Here is a 16,833-nt window from a genome sequence, read left to right on the forward strand (position 1 = left end):
TTCAGGGAATGCGTGGGGGGTGGGGCCATAGCTAGCATGCATTGCGTGAGGGGCCGGGGCGTGGCCGAGTTGCCAATGCCTGCAGGGTGCCGGGGCGAGAGGCCAATCTGTGGGGGGGCGGAGCCTGGGCGAGCGGCCGGCCAATCCGTGTGGGGGCGCAGCCTGGGCGAGCGGCCAATCCGTGCAGGGGGCGGGGCCATGGCGAGCCCAGTGGCCAATCAGCTTTGTGTCACCATAAGGACACAATTTTGGAGCAAGACAGACAGACAGACAGAATAAGGCAATTATATATATAGATATACTGTATGTACTGTTGGAAAAAGGTCAGCCTTTAACTGAAACGTCCTGTGATATGGGCCCGATTTTATTTGAAAGAGAAGTGGAGTGCTGCCTTCTGATTTTTTTCGATATATATACTTATATACTTTATATATATATATATATATATATATATATATATATAAATATAAAAGTATATATATCCAAAAAAATCAGAAGGCAGCACTCCACTTCTCTTTCAAATAAAATCTGGCCCATATGACAGGACGTTTCAGTTAAAGGCTGACCTTTTTCCAACAGTACATACAGTATATATATATATATATATATATATATATATATATATATATATATATATATATACACATAATTACAATGCATTTTCCTAATGAAAGGGATTTGTAGTTTATTGAAAATTATCTACCGACTTGTAGACTAGATTGTACACTACATTGCAGCTGCTTGATCCCTTTCTGTCCTCATTCATCATTTTTTCTTTCTTGAGAAGTTGAGACTAATGTACAGTTACATTTTCCTTGATTTACTTTTATTTCTTTCAGTTTAGCTTGCCTTTAGTAGTCAGAGCAGGGCAGCAGACACAGATATCAGAGAGCTTGTCCGATGAAATGTGGACAGAATGGGATAAAGCAGCCTGCACCCTAGCCTATTACATGCAAGCTCTAATTCTTGCAATATGCCATAGTCTTCCATAAATCAGCTTGATACAACTTTTGAGTACTATACAGAAGTGAGCCAACTCAGTCAGCAATTTATGAGATGTTTTGAAATTGCTAATTATGTTTGAATTAAGAATATAAGCCATGTGGAATAATAAAATATCTTAGAAGTTCATATGAATCATGTTTTCACAAACTGTTTGGTAGTGTATATTTAATACCAAGGAAATAGAATACATAGTTAAATCTTAACTATTTCAGTACATTTAAAATACAGACTCTGGACTACCAAGGCAGCACAAAGAGATTAATACATATATTATTTATTTTAAATTGAAACACAGCTTGATCCAAGCTAACGATAATGAATTTGCAAAATTTTCATTTTGGAAGATTCCATATGTTCAACTTTGAAGTGAAATGACCATCCTGTGAGTACAAGAAATGCACATAACTGACACCTTTATAAATAAGCATTGACCATGCTCCTGCTGAATGTTTCAGTCACTATTAGCAAAATGCAATCAAATGAAAGTGATATTATTGGATGATCTTCTCCCGGTTGTCGACTCCTTAAAATGGCTGGATCTTAATGACAACCACATGCTCTTACCACCATGTTCCTGTATTTCTTTAGTATGACATTGGAGTTATCATCAAAATAAAGCACTGAGATGGCGTTTAGCTTAGTTGGGGCACAGCATGGCTTTGGGACGTAATCTGGATTCATAAGGTGGACCTGGTTATTGAATGAAAATAAGACCAATGTTAAGCAGTAGCAGGGTATTGTAAAGACAATATATCTTTGGTAAATCCACTATCAAGAAGTTATAGCAGCTTAAGAACTCTCTGCAGTTAGGGAACGTTTGTTACTATGCAGTGCTCTCACGTTAGAGATCGGCACCATGTACATGAAACATGGCACAATCATAGAGACAACTGTGTGACGTATAGTACCAGATGCATTATTCTCCTCTCTGATCACCTCTTTGCACTCATCTGTATAACTAGGATTAATTATTAAGCATTCTCTACAGACAGGACAGCCAGCCCTTTCAGGATTTGTAACTATAATTGGTGTATGTTGCCTCATTGTGTTGATGTTTACTCACATGCCATCTAGTTAATGGAATTACTATGCACCCCTCTTCCTGCCTATAATCCTACACACACCTCTGCTGGTGTCAGTGATTGGAACTTTTGGTAATAAAAAAATGAATATTCACACCATTCTACAGCCCACCCCTGTGTGTGGCATCAGTGAATTATCTCAGACTGTCGTATTACTGACCGAGGATTGCAGCGTAATGCTCGCACTGGCTGGTGGCTATTCTTACCCGAGCGTGTCAGTGTGTTCTTCTATGCAGCTGTCACGCTCAGGTGAGACAAATCACTGGGAGTGTGAATATTGTGCTGCCATCCTCCTTCGGCAGTAATATGACAGTCTGAGTGAATCACTGATGCCGCGCACAAGGGTGGGTGGGGAAGTGGGTGAATATTCATTTTTTTCATAAACACAAGATCCAATCACTGACGCTGGCAGAGCGGTGGGCAGAGGAAGGGGGTGAATAATAATTTTTTCATTAACAAAAGTTACAATCACTGACTTCGGCAGACGGATGAGCTGGATTATGGGCAGGGGAAGGGATAAATATTCATTTTTCATTAATTGGTGATCCAATCATTAACACCAATACAAAATATAAGACATCCCTTGAAAATAAGCTCTAATATATTTTGGAGCCAGAAATAATATAAGGCACGGTCTTATTTTTGTGGAAACACGGTACATACACATTACACTTATACCAACTGATCTGCCGGCCAAATTTTATCAGTTTGCTTTAGTTCCTTGAACTCTGTACATAAAGGGGCATGACCCCCACCTTTTTGGACTTTGCATCTTGTCTTTATAGCTTTCCACGGGGGCAGGTGCCAAACAGTCAGGCCTAGGTTTTGCTCTGCCCTGTCTATTGAGGCCTGCTGGCACTTAGGACCATCCTGATTGGGTACACCCAGGGCCGGATTAAGGTTGGTGGGGGCCCCTGGGCAGAAAATCTGGTGGGGGCCCCATAACGTTAACATTTTTAGCCATAACAGTAGAGCGCGAACCGTAGCATTTAGATATAAATCCAATGAACATTTATCTTATCCTGTTCTGCCACATTCAGATTTACAGTACTACAATACAGAAACAGTCCATGATAACTCACATCCGTCACTTATACACACAGTACAATACAGACACAGTCCAGGATCACTCACATCCGTCACTTATACACAGAAAGTAGAGTTAGGCTATGTGTGCACGTTGCGTTTGTCTCTGCAGAAATTTCTGCAGCAAATTTGAACAGCACATGTGCGCTTCAAATCGCTACAGAAAGAGTCCGTAATGAAAAGCCAATTTCATGCGCTTTGAGTGCAGCCCCTCCCATAGACAGAGCAGGGGCTGCATCCAAAGCACATGAAAGAAGTGACACGTCACTTCTTAGAGCGCAGCGCTTCAGGCAGCAGCCGAATCGCTACACTCTAATACACCACGTGCACACGGCTCCTGCATAATCTTCATAGATTGTGCTGGGGACGCAGGACGCATGCAGTTACGCTGAGGTGTAGATCGCAGCGTAACTGCATGCAAATACGCAACGTGCGTACAGGACCTTACTCACATATTTTTTATTGATCCCAATGTTAAGGCAGCCAGGGTCGGCTCCAGGTTTTTGTGGCCTCCGGGTGAAAGAGTCTCAGTGGACCCTATCCACACACAGACACGCACATACACACACAGGCATACGTATATATACATATTTGAAGACAAATTCAGAAAAATACACATAAACAGACAAATATATGCACAGTCATATACACTGACATACATGCAGACACAGACGCATTAGGGCTCGTGCGCACGTTGCGTAATTCCATGCAGTTACACTGCGTATAGCACTACAGTGTAAATGCATGCGTCCTGCGTCCCCAGCACAATCTATGTAAATTGTGCATGCCACGTGCGCACGTTGCTTTTATGAACGCAGCGATTTGGGTGCTAAAATGTTGACCCAAATCTGTGAGTTCATAAAATGAGCATGTCAATTATTCCGTGTGCTATGGATGCAGCTCCCACTCTGTCTATGGTGGGGGCAGCAGCCAGAGCGCATGAAATCGGCATTTTTTGTAAAGAAAAACTGCATCCATTATGCAGTGTTTCTGCAGCGATTTGACGCGCACATGTGCTGTCACATCGCTGCAGAATATTCAGCAGTTACGTGTGCATGAGCCTTTACAGGTATTAATATGGGGAAATCGCCAGCAGCCTCACTCACCTCTCCCGCTTGTTTCCGTCTAGCTCCTTTAGGACATGTAGCTGTGTTTCACGATGGCTGTCACTAACAGACATGACTGCACACTGACAGCACTGCTGTATATACATCACAGGAGGGGCTCGGGGCTACAATATATACATTACAGGAGGGGCAGGGGGCATAGATGTTACTGGAGTGGCAAACAGCTCTGGTGGTGTACTCATTACTGGGATAGGTGACATAGCGCTCTGGGGGACCCATATAGTTCTGGGGTGCTGCACAGACTGATTATTACACACACAGCTCTGACACACACACACAGCTCTGACACACACACACAGCTCTGACACACACACACAGCTCTGACACACACACAGCTCTGACACACACACAGCTCTGACACACACACACACACACACACACACAGCTCTGACACACACACAGCTCTGACACACACACACACACACAGCTCTGACACACACACAGCTGACACACACACACACACACACTCACAGCTCTGACACACACACACAGCTCTGACACACACACGTCTCTGACACACACACATCTCTGACACACACACATCTCTGACACACATACAGCTCTGACACACACACACACACACACACACACAGCTCTGACACACACACAGCTCTGACACACACACACACACACAGCTCTGACACACACACAGCTGACACACACACACACACACACTCACAGCTCTGACACACACACACAGCTCTGACACACACACGTCTCTGACACACACACATCTCTGACACACACACATCTCTGACACACATACAGCTCTGACACACACACACACACACACATATACACACACAGCTCTGACACACACACAGCTCTGACACACACACAGCTCTGACACACACACAGCTCTGACACACACACAGCTCTGACACACATACAGCTCTGACACACACACACAGCTCTGACACACACACAGCTCTGACACACACACAGCTCTGACACACACACACAGCTCTGACACACACACACACACACACACACAGCTCTGACACACACACACAGCTCTGACACACACACGTCTCTGACACACACACACACACATCTCTGACACACACACATCTCTGACACACATACACACACACAGCTCTGACACACACACACAGCTCTGACACACACACGTCTCTGACACACACACATCTCTGACACACATACACACACACAGCTCTGACACATACACAGCTCTGACACACACACAGCTCTGACACACACACAGCTCTGACACACACACACAGCTCTGACACACACACAGCTCTGACACACACACAGCTCTGACACACACACAGCTCTGACACACACACAGCTCTGACACACACACACAGCTCTGACACACACAGCTCTGACACACACACAGCTCTGACACACACACACAGCTCTGACACACACACAGCTCTGACACACACACACACAGCTCTGACACACACAATGCACCCACCCATCACCCCCCCCCACACACACACACACACACACAATGCACCCCCCTTTACCACCTACACACACACAATGCACCCCCCCATTACCCCTCCCCCCACACACAATACAATGCAACCCTCATCACCCCCTACACACACAAATCACACTGCCCCATCCCTACACACTCCTGCCTCCCCCCTCATTCTCGGAATACAGTACTCCTCCTCTGCCTGCCACAAAGCTGTGTTCCACTTCCTTCACAGATGTTCCCCGTTCTGTGTCCTCAGCCCCTCCCCACTCATCATCATTAATTAAACCTGTCTCTTCGGCTCCTTCATGGAGCGCTTACCATCTGATGTCCCGTGTGCCGGCGCCCGCAGCACTGTGATGACGTCAGCAAGGTGCTGATCTCATCACGTTGCTGCACGTCGGGGGTGGGGCCCAGTCCCGGCGCGCTGTTCAAATGTATTTACGACTGAAAGACGCAAATACATTTGAATAGGAAGAAGTACGAAGCTGCGAGCACCGGCTCCGCTGCGCTCCTCTGCATTGTGTGCATGCCGGACACACAGCAGAGCCGGCACAGCGCTGCCTCCTGCTCCTGCTGCATGCTAGTGTGTCGGGCCTGCAGGTGCCCCCCGCCCCTCGCTGGGTACGCCCATGACGGCCGCAGCACATAGGGAGCTCATTGGCACACCTCTGACCCCGCAAGCACTGGTACTTCCGGGGTCATTCAGCGTCCTGTGCCCGCAGTTTGTTTTTGCGTCTTAAAGACGCAGATACAAATAAATGCCGGTGCACCGCCCCACTCCCCCCCTCCTCCGAAAACACAGCTGATTTATTAGACTGTCTTTACGGAGGGGGAGAGGGTGTGAAGAAAAAAAAAATGATGACAAGTATGGCCCTGGTGGTGGGGGCCCCCTTAGAAGCTCTTTTGGTGGGGGCCCCTGGGCTGGAGCCCCGCCTGCCCCGCCTATAATCCGGCCCTGGGTACACCTCACCTTGGTGGAATGGCTTTCATGCCTTTTTGGTCAAAATATTTTCAAGTAAGTAGCCTATGTTATTTACATGTACTATTACTACGGTATTTACTTACTTCAGGGTGTTTGCTCGTTGTTTTTATCCCAGGTATTAACCCAATATATATGATTATAAGGCATTTGTGCCATCAATACTTCACTGCATGAGGCTATTATGAATATTGATAACCTCCTCCCTACAGTCATGGCCGAAAGTTTTGAGAATGACACCAAAATTATATTTTCACATGATCTGTTGCCCTCTGGTTTTTAATTGTGTTTGTCTGATGTTTACATCACATACAGAAATATAATTGCAATCATATTATGAGTACCAAAAGGTTATATTGACAGTTAGAATGAGTTAATGCAGCAAGTTAATATTTGCAGTGTTGACCCTTCTTCTTCAGGACCTCTGCAATTCTCCCTGGCATGCTCTCAATCAACTTCTGGACCAAATCCTGACTGATAGCTGTCCATTCTTGCATAAGCAATGCTTGCATTTTGCCAGAATTTGTTGGTTTTTGTTTGTCCACCCGTCTCTTGATGATTGCCCACAAGTTCTCAATGGGATTAAGATCTGGGGAGTTTCCAGGCCATGGACCCAAAATCTCTATGTTTTGTTCCATGAGCCATTTAGTGATCACCTTTGCTTTATGGCAAAGTGCTCCATCATGCTGGAAAAGGCATTGTTGGGCGCCAAACTGCTCTTGAACAGTTGGGAGAAGTTGCTCTTGGAGGACATTCTGGTACCATTCTTTATTCATGGCTGTGTTTTTAGGCAAGAATGTGAGTGAGCAGATTCCCTTGGCTGAGAAGCAACCCCACACATGAATCGTTTCAGGATGCTTAACAGTTGGCATGAGACAAGACTGGTGGTAGCGCTCACCTCTTCTTCTCCTAATAAGCTGTTTTCCAGATGTCCCAAACAATCGAAAAGGGGATTCATCTGAGAAAATGACTTTACCCCAGTCCTCAGCAGTCCACTCCCTGTACCTTTTGCAGAATATCAGTCGGTCCCTGATGTTTTTTCTGGAGAGAAGTGGCTCCTTTGCTGCCCTCCTTGAAACCAGGCCTTGCTCAAAGAGTGTCCGCCTCACAGTGCGTGCAGAAGCACTCACAACAGCCTGCTGCCATTGCTGAGCTAGCTCGGCACTGCTGATAGTCCGATCCCGCAGCTGAAACAGTTTTAAGATACGGTCCTGGCGTTTGCTGGTCCTTCTTGGGTGCCCAGGAGCCTTTTTGGCAACAATGGAAGCTCTCTTCTTGAAGTTCTTGATGATGCGATAGATTGTTGACTGAGGTGCAATCTTTGTAGCTGTAATACTCTTCCCTGTTAGGCCATTTTTGTGCAGAGCAATGATGGCTGCACGTGTTTCTTTAGAGATAACCATGGTTAACTGAAGAGAAATGATACCAAGCACCAGCTTCCTTTTAAAGTGTCCAGTGGTGTCATTCTTTCTTAATCATGACTGATTGATCGCCAGCCCTGTCCTCATCAACACTCACACCTGTGTTAATGGAACAATCACTAAAACAATGTTAGCTGCTCCTTTTAAGGCAGGAATGCAATGTTGTTGAAATGTGTTTTGGGGGTTAAAGTTCATTTTCTTAGCCAATATTGACTTTGCAATGATGAATTGTGAGTAATCTATTTTTGATGGATTCTATTGATAAATGGACTTTGCAAGGTTACTATTCTTTTTTACTGATGAGCCACACAGTGCACATATGATGTCACACCATGCCGGTGAATTAAATGCTAAACTGAGGAACCTAAAAAGTAGGAAATTCATGCAGTTCCTGTCCTCGGCCAGAGAGCACTGACCTAGACTGTGGATAGGGGTTGCTAGAAGTGATCCGCTCACCTTTAAATAAAATCTAACCAAACCCAACTGAAGGTATTTGCCTTCAGGACAACTTTATTAAATGTATTATGGACGTTAATAAAAATGTTAGTAGTTTTATGGGGTGCATTTAATTATTTAATCATCATTTAATTATTGTTACTTTAGTTATCATATTGAATGTCCCATGCACTACTCACCAGAGTTTGCACGATAGCATGGTTTGTGGCATTCATGTGAGCATTCAGTGGAAAGGAGCATTCTCCTCCGCAATAATTCGCAGCATAGCCTTTTGGTGCTATTATCCAATCCTTTAAGACACAGAGATATAGTTAGCCCAGAGATATATAAATATATATATAAACAGAGGCCCCATAAAAGCAATGATATTTACCACTAAAACCATTTCAAACAAGCATAGCTGATAGCTGCGTCAATCGACCAACACAAATGATCAACGCTCACTGACTGATGTATGCTCTGTATTTTTTTTTTCTGTCCCCTGCAGGACAGAGAAAGCATTGGTGCACCCATAACAGCAGCAAACTTTTATTCAACTGTATTATAGAACACCTAACAAAGGGTTGTCAATCACTTGATCTCAGCTTTCCTAATGAAGGATTGGGGAAGCTTCATATTCTGATAATTCTTCTAATTGCATTTAATCCTTGTTTTGTCCTAAAAACAACACATGTACATACAATATTTTTTATGACAATTAAGTAATGAAGGTAGATTAAGATCACTAAGCTGGAGAATGACAGTTCTTGACATCAATATATTTCCAGCTAATGGAAAGTTATGGTAGGCCCACTACGGCTATGTGGATGGGTGCTCTGTAAATATAGAAGGATAAAACCAGCATTCCAGGTTAAAATAAGAAAATTAAGGATTTATTTTCATCAGTAAAAAGTGTGTGCAATGGCCCAATGTCTCGGTCAAAAGAACTTGTTCATGGGCTACAAAATATATACACGCATATATCAGTATACAAAAAAAAATAGGGACTAAATGTAACAAAAGAAAAAAAATAAAAGCAAAAAAGCACACAGAAAAAAAAAATCACATGATTCATAATTACAATACATAATTATACAAGAAGAATACATACCAATTGAAAACCAACACAAAAATCCATGATAATAAAGTGGTATCTGTATATCATCCAAGTGGTCATAAAATAAATATAAAGGATATAAGATAGGGGAAAAAATATGGGAAAACTAGAAACCAAATTAATGAAAAGAAAAAGGAAATGAGAAGAAACGCAAATGCATATAGGTAAGTATATAAATGAAAAAAAATAGATAATGAACAAATGATGGATGGAAAATAAAATTACATGGAAATCTCCTGGAGTCCTGTGCAGGGAATTGGAGGACCTTAGGTATCTATGGTTACGACCACGCATATAGTTAGGTAGTTGCTCGTGGTCATAACCATAGCTCCTAAGGTCCTGCAATGCCCTGCACATGAGGTAAGTGACATAGTGAATCAGAAGAACTATACAATATTTGTAATTGGATGCATTTGCTAATATGCTATTACACATACTACATATTAGGATAGGATGTTGGCGATGGGAATAACCCTTTAACCACATACAGCATTCTTCACAATAGCATAGCTTCACAGAAGAATTCAGGTGATGAACTAGGTGCCTACAATCCAGACCTTTGACGAGTAGCAATAAAAAACATTTGGCGCATTATGAAAAAAAAGAAGACCCAGGACTACTGAGCAGCTACATTAGACAATAATGGGACATTTGTCTCCCATAACGCCAGCAATTTGTTTCCTCACTTGAATTGCCGTTGTACGTTAAAGGTTTGAAAAGAAAGACGTGGGTGTGGTGAGTAATGCTAAATTGTTTTTGTCACTCACTCACATGTAGCCATATATATTTGATCACATGTATTTGTATTTTTCTTTTTTTTAAATCTTTTTCTGACATCTCAGAAAAAGATTAAATCACTTAATTATAATTTGTTGCAATATCTAATGAGAGTATATAGGCTGCTGTTCTCACCTGCCAACCCAGATCTTGAAAACTGACATACAACTCATGCTTCCGACACGCTGTTTTAAGGTCACTGCTGTTGTAATCTGAAAGTAATGAAATATAAATCATTAATATCCTGAATAAAACAATATATATATATATATATATATATATATATATATATACATAGTTAAAATAGACTTAAGTTCTCTATTTTTTGCAATTACGGATTATTATATATAGAATTTTGAATGAGCTTTGAGTGTGAATTTTCTAGTTGGCAGCCATATTTATTTTGCGCCCTGATTTATGACATTGGAATAATTGAGTTCATTAAATTTCATTACGTTCCCTCAGGCTTCTGTATCTCATAATTAAAAACAAACAGTTATGGAAAATTGTTTCTCTGCCCCCCTTAATTTCATCAGAGAATTTCAGAGCTGTGGCATTCCAGTTTAAAGCACCACTACAGCATTGTTTGTTTGTTTTTTCAGCACTGGAGTAGCGCCTGGGTATAAGCCACCTGCTCCAGTCTTATACTCACACTCCGGCGTCTTTACCTTTTACCGCCGCTGCATCGGTCCCATGGTGCCATCTTGTGACTGTAACTTCTGACTGGCCAGAATTCAGAAGTTACGACACAAGCTCCTAATGCATCTCCCTTAGAGCCAGAATGAGGCTGTCATAGAGAAGCATTGAGTTGTGACCCCCGATGTGAAACACCGGAGTGCATCAGCAGATCACAAATCACAGTAGACCGAGTGGAGCTGCAACAATAGAACATAAAGCCGTCAGAAGGGGTACAATGCAGGGGTCAGGGATTCATCATATTCACTGTGACCTTTGCTCCAAATATTTCTGCTGTCAGAAAGAGGCATCAGAGCAAATAAGAGCACAGAATGCATATCATTTAAATAATAGTTGTTTAAAGTTGATTACAAATTCAGATAATACATCCTAAAAACATAAAATAAATTGCTAATTATATGTTATATACTTTGGTTTTAAATGCTATCCAAAGTTAAAGACATCCAGCCTTTTGTAAGGTCTGCTTCTTGTGTCCCAGACCTCTTTCATAATAAAAGAAACTCCCTGATATTAATCATGTGGGTCTACAGATGTCTCCTTCCTTATCTATTCTATTGGCTTGCCATATACTTTCTTAAAGAAAGACTGAACTAGTTGTGTTGCTGAAGATGAACCAAGGAAGTGTCATTTTAGAAAATCCATTGACAACGCCCAAATCAGTTATAAAATCATGAGCAGAAGTCAGAATAGTAATAATGAGTTATCTGTCTAAGATTTGGTTGAATCAGCCAAGGGCAAAAGAAGATTAGAAGGTGTATGTCTTGAAGGTTTAAAAAGAGATAGCCACTGATGGGTGAACCCACCGATGTTTGGGTTTGGGAGCCTCGCCCAAACTTTTTGTAAAGTCTGTGTTCGGGGTCGGAAATAACACGAACTTGCGTCCCAAACCTGAGCTTGGACTTTACAGTTATGTGATGGGGTGGGGGGAGCGGTAAAATAAAGAATATAGTTAATAATAAACATTGCCATTATACTTACAGGTCCTGCGACGTGTCCTGCAGACTCTGACTCTCGGCAGCTTCTACTTCTGGGTCCAATCATTAACTTCAGGCGGTATTCACTGCACTGCTCGTCACTCGGCAGTCTACGGCTGTGTTTAGCCGTGTTCGCGGAGACATCAGGGTTCTCAGGTGACCCCTGATGTCACCGCGAACACGGCTGAAAACAGCCGAAGACTGCCGAGTGACGAGCAGTGCAGTGAATACCAATTGAACTTTGACTATCACTGTCACGGACAGCCTACTTCTCGCTCTCTTGTCTGTACAGAGCGATGAAGCAGAGCTGACATTGCTCTCCCTGAGGACTACGTCTGACTAAAAATTTTTTTATAATAAAGATGGAGTCTCTAAATTTTTTTTAGTTTTATTTCTAAAAAAAAAATTTTTTTTTAATGTTTACTAAAAATTTATGGTGGTTATGTCTAATTTGATGTGACACCATGAATTTCGGGCGTAGTACCAGCTGAGAATACAAAGCTGGTATTAATCCCGTTATTTCCCAGCGTGCCACCACTATTAGGGCTGCTGGACGAGGCAGGTAAAACACCTGGAAATGGCTGTGCTTGTTTGAAGAGTACTGCACCTACTCCAATGAAATGGGTAATGAACTTCAGGAAGAACAAGCTATTGGATTCCAAATAATGGAGAACTGGAACAGAAGTAAAGCAGCTTGTGGAATACTCAAAAGCTTGAATCAAAAAAACTGGCCAAATTCTGGTATCACTACCTCTTTTGGTGACAGCAATGAAAGGTTAAAAACAACATGGAATTAATTATGACTAAATTTACCATTGAAAGTCTCTGTAAAGCCTTAAACTCCATAGCCTGCTGTTAGTTTAAGACTATATAGGAAAGTTTGTAATATATAAATTTATAATATTTAGATGTGCAGTTTAGTTTCTTTCTATAGTTGGTTTGTAATCCAGGAAAGGAAGTGGCACAGGATCATTGTTTGTGGTAGCTGGTAACTAATAGGGCTTCTATGGACATGCTTAGCACTAGCTGCTTTGTCCACCAGGTCTCAGGGGTTTCTCCGACCTTCATTCTTTAATCCCTGTACAGTCATGGCCAAAAGTTTTGAGAATGACACACCAAAATTATATTTTCACATGATCTGTTGTCCTCTGGTTTTTAATTGTTTGTCTGATCTTTACATCACATACAGAAATATAATTGCAATCATATTATGAGTACCAAAAGGTTATATTGACAGTTAGAATGAGTTAATGCAGCAAGTCAATATTTGCAGTGTTGACCCTTCTTCTTCAGGACCTCTGCAATTCTCCCTGGCATGCTCTCAATCAACTTCTGGACCAAATCCTGACTGATAGCTGTCCATTCTTGCATAAGCAATGCTTGCATTTGTTGGTTTTTGTTTGTCCACCCGTCTCTTGATGATTGTCCACAAGTTCTCAATGGGATTAAGATCTGGGGAGTTTCCAGGCCATGGACCCAAAATCTCTATGTTTTGTTCCATGAGCCATTTAGTGATCACCTTTGCTTTATGGCAAGGTGCTCCATCATGCTGGAAAAGGCATTGTTGGGCGCCAAACTGCTCTTGGACAGTTGGGAGAAGTTGCTCTTGGAGGACATTCTGGTACCAGTCTTTATTCATGGCTGTGTTTTTAGGCAAGACTGTGAGTGAGCCGATTCCCTTGGCTGAGAAGCAACCCCACACATGAATCGTTTCACGATGCTTAACAGTTGGCATGAGACAAGACTGGTGGTAGCGCTCACCTCTTCTTCTCCTAATAAGCTGTTTTCCAGATGTCCCAAACAGTTGAAAAGGGGATTCATCTGAGAAAATGACTTTACCCCAGTCCTCAGCAGTCCACTCCCTGTACCTTTTGCAGAATATCAGTCGCTCCCTGATGTTTTTTTCTGGAGAAAAGTGGCTTCTTTGCTGCCCTCCTTGAAACCAGGCCTTGCTCAAGCAGTCTCCGCCTCACAGTGCGTGCAGAAGCACTCACACCAGCCTGCTGCCATTGCTGAGCTAGCTCGGCACTGCTGGTAGTCCGATCCCGCAGCTGAAACAGTTTTAAGATACGGTCCTGGCGTTTGCTGGTCCTTCTTGGGCGCCCAGGAGCCTTTTTGGCAACAATGGAAGCTCTCTCCTTGAAGTTCTTGATGATGCGATAGATTGTTGACTGAGGTGCAATCTTTGTAGCTGCGATACTCTTCCCTGTTAGGCCATTTCTGTGCAGAGCAATGATGGCTGCACGTGTTTCTTTAGAGATAACCATGGTTAACTGAAGAGAAACAATGATACCAAGCACCAGCCTCCTTTTAAAGTGTCCAGTGGTGTCATTCTTACTTAATCATGACTGATTGATCACCAGCCCTGTCCTCATCAACACCCACACCGGTGTTAATGGAACAATCACTAAAACAATGTTAGCTGCTCCTTTTAAGGCAGGAATGCAATGATGTTGAAATGTGTTTTGGTGGTTGAAGTTCATTTTCTTAGCCAATATTGACTTTGCAAGTAATTGCTGTTAAGCTGATCACTCTTTATGACATTCTGGAGTATATGCCAATTGCCATTAGAAAAACTTAAGCAGTAGACTTTGTAAAAATTAATATTTGTAGCATTCTCAAAACTTTTGGCCATGACTGTACAGGGATCTATAGATATCAAGAAGAAAACGGCACTTCCATCATATATATTCAAAAGATGTTGGGGTGCACTTCAGGTTCCAAGGCCATATAACAAGAAGTAACAAGGCACTCCCAAAATATGATGAATGGTATATTTATTAATGTGCTTGACAACAAAACGTTTTCGGTCCAAATTGGACCTTCCTCAGTAGCACTAAACATAAAAAATAAATAGAGTACAAAAATAAATAGGGTACACATAACACAGAGGACAATACAAGAGGGACTTCATATAAGTAGCAAATATACATTTATAGTATTCAAGTCCATATTGGAAAAAATTGACACTAAAATTGGCAATCAAGATTCTGTACATATATTCATTTCATATACGTAACACTTGTACATCATTTTGCAATATTCAAAAATATATTGACTCAAAGAGAAAGAATATTGGAAAAGATAGGGATGTAGTAAAGGAAAGAGGAGAGGAGCAGGGGAAAAGAAAAGGGGGCAAAGAATCTGGAAAGGATGAAAAAAGAGAAAGGGTTAAATTGTACATGTTTGAGAGAGAGGGAAATCTGTGAGGTAATGTCCATATGGGTAATTGAGAATGGTGATTGAGGGTAAATCAGATAGAGATCATGTGTATAAAGGTGTAGGTAGTGATGGTTTGGATAATGGAGTATAGCAGAGTAAGGTGAGTATTATGTGAGTGTAGGTACAATGTATATGGGAAATGTAAGAATCGTATGAATGTAGAAGACAATGATGTTGTATATAGGTGTAGTGAAAGAGAAGGAAAAGAAGAGAAAAAAAGGGGGGATATAATGAACAGTCTGTGGAAAAGTATTTAGAGAAGGAAAGAAAACGTCAGAGAAGTATAAGGAAGCCTGAAGTGGAGAAGAGATCAAACGTAGCATAATAAGACTCAGAGAGGTGATAAACGCCGGGGTGCTTACCATACGTGAGGAGGACCGTGGTAAGAGCTGTAGGCGCGGAGTCCACCGCTGCATGGGGGCTGCCATGACAGTGGCCGGAGAGGCCGGACAAAATAGGGGCGGTAATGAAGCCGGGCGGTGCTTAACAAGAGACCGCGCGTGCGCAGTAGAAGTGATGTGTTTATAAGGGCACTAAGGGCACTGTGCCCTTATAATGTCCACCATAATTCACCAATATAGGCGCAGTTCAGCACCTTCCTAGGCATCTACCTTCATCTGTATGAAGCACTGTGTGCACATCCAATACAGCGGATCTACCTATTTTTGGCCAGAACTGAAAGCTCCACGCATGCTCTGTGCCCACATATTTCACCTCCACCGTCTATTTCTTAACGCATGCGCAGCTCTGCTCCCGGCACAAGCATCAGCGCCTTCAATGTCTGCACGCATGCGCTGTTTCAGTGAAATCATTAAACACATCGCTTCTACTGCGCACGCACGGTCTCTTGTTAAGCACCGCCCGGCTTCATTACCGCCCCTATTTAGCACGGCCTCTCTGGCCACTGTCATGGCAGCCCCCATGCAGCGGTGGACTCCGCGCCTACAGCTCATACCACGGTCCTTCTCACTTATGGTAAGCACCCCGGCGTTTATCACCTCTCTGAGTCTTATTATGCTACGTTTGATCTCTTCTCCCATTCAGGCTTCCCTATACTTCTCTGACGTTTTCTTTCCTTCTCTAAATACTTTTCCACAGACTGTTCATTATATCCCCCCTTTTTTTTCTCTTCTTTTCCTTCTCTTTCACTACACCTATATACAACATCATTGTCTTCTACATTCATACGATTCTTACATTTCCCATATACATTGTACCTACACTCACATAATACTCACCTTACTCTGCTATACTCCATTATCCAAACCATCACTACCTACACCTTTATACACATGATCTCTATCTGATTTACCCTCAATCACCATTCTCAATTACCCATATGGACATTACCTCACAGATTTCCCTCTCTCTCTCAAACATGTACAATTTAACCCTTTCTCTTTTTTCATCCTTTCCAGATTCTTTGCCCCCTTTTCTTTTCCCTGCTCCTCTCCTCTTT

At 42.5% G+C, this 16,833-nt stretch overlaps 1 protein-coding gene across 1 annotated transcript in view; it reads right to left on the minus strand.

Moving 5' to 3' along the window:
- Nucleotides 1-1,198: 1,198 nt before the first annotated feature.
- Nucleotides 1,199-16,833, minus strand: part of BMP6 (bone morphogenetic protein 6) — a 282,008-nt gene continuing 266,373 nt past the window's right edge. Inside the window, exons 5-7 of the mRNA XM_075314781.1 lie at nt 10,618-10,694; nt 8,789-8,899; nt 1,199-1,695 (exon numbers count right to left, since the gene is read on the minus strand). Coding sequence (XP_075170896.1) covers nt 1,546-1,695; nt 8,789-8,899; nt 10,618-10,694 — 338 coding nt within the window. The 3' untranslated portion in view covers nt 1,199-1,545. The remainder of the gene's footprint in view (nt 1,696-8,788; nt 8,900-10,617; nt 10,695-16,833) is intronic.

This window comes from Anomaloglossus baeobatrachus, chromosome 6, assembly GCF_048569485.1.
Source record: "Anomaloglossus baeobatrachus isolate aAnoBae1 chromosome 6, aAnoBae1.hap1, whole genome shotgun sequence".
Classification (NCBI taxonomy): Eukaryota; Metazoa; Chordata; class Amphibia; order Anura; family Aromobatidae; genus Anomaloglossus; species Anomaloglossus baeobatrachus.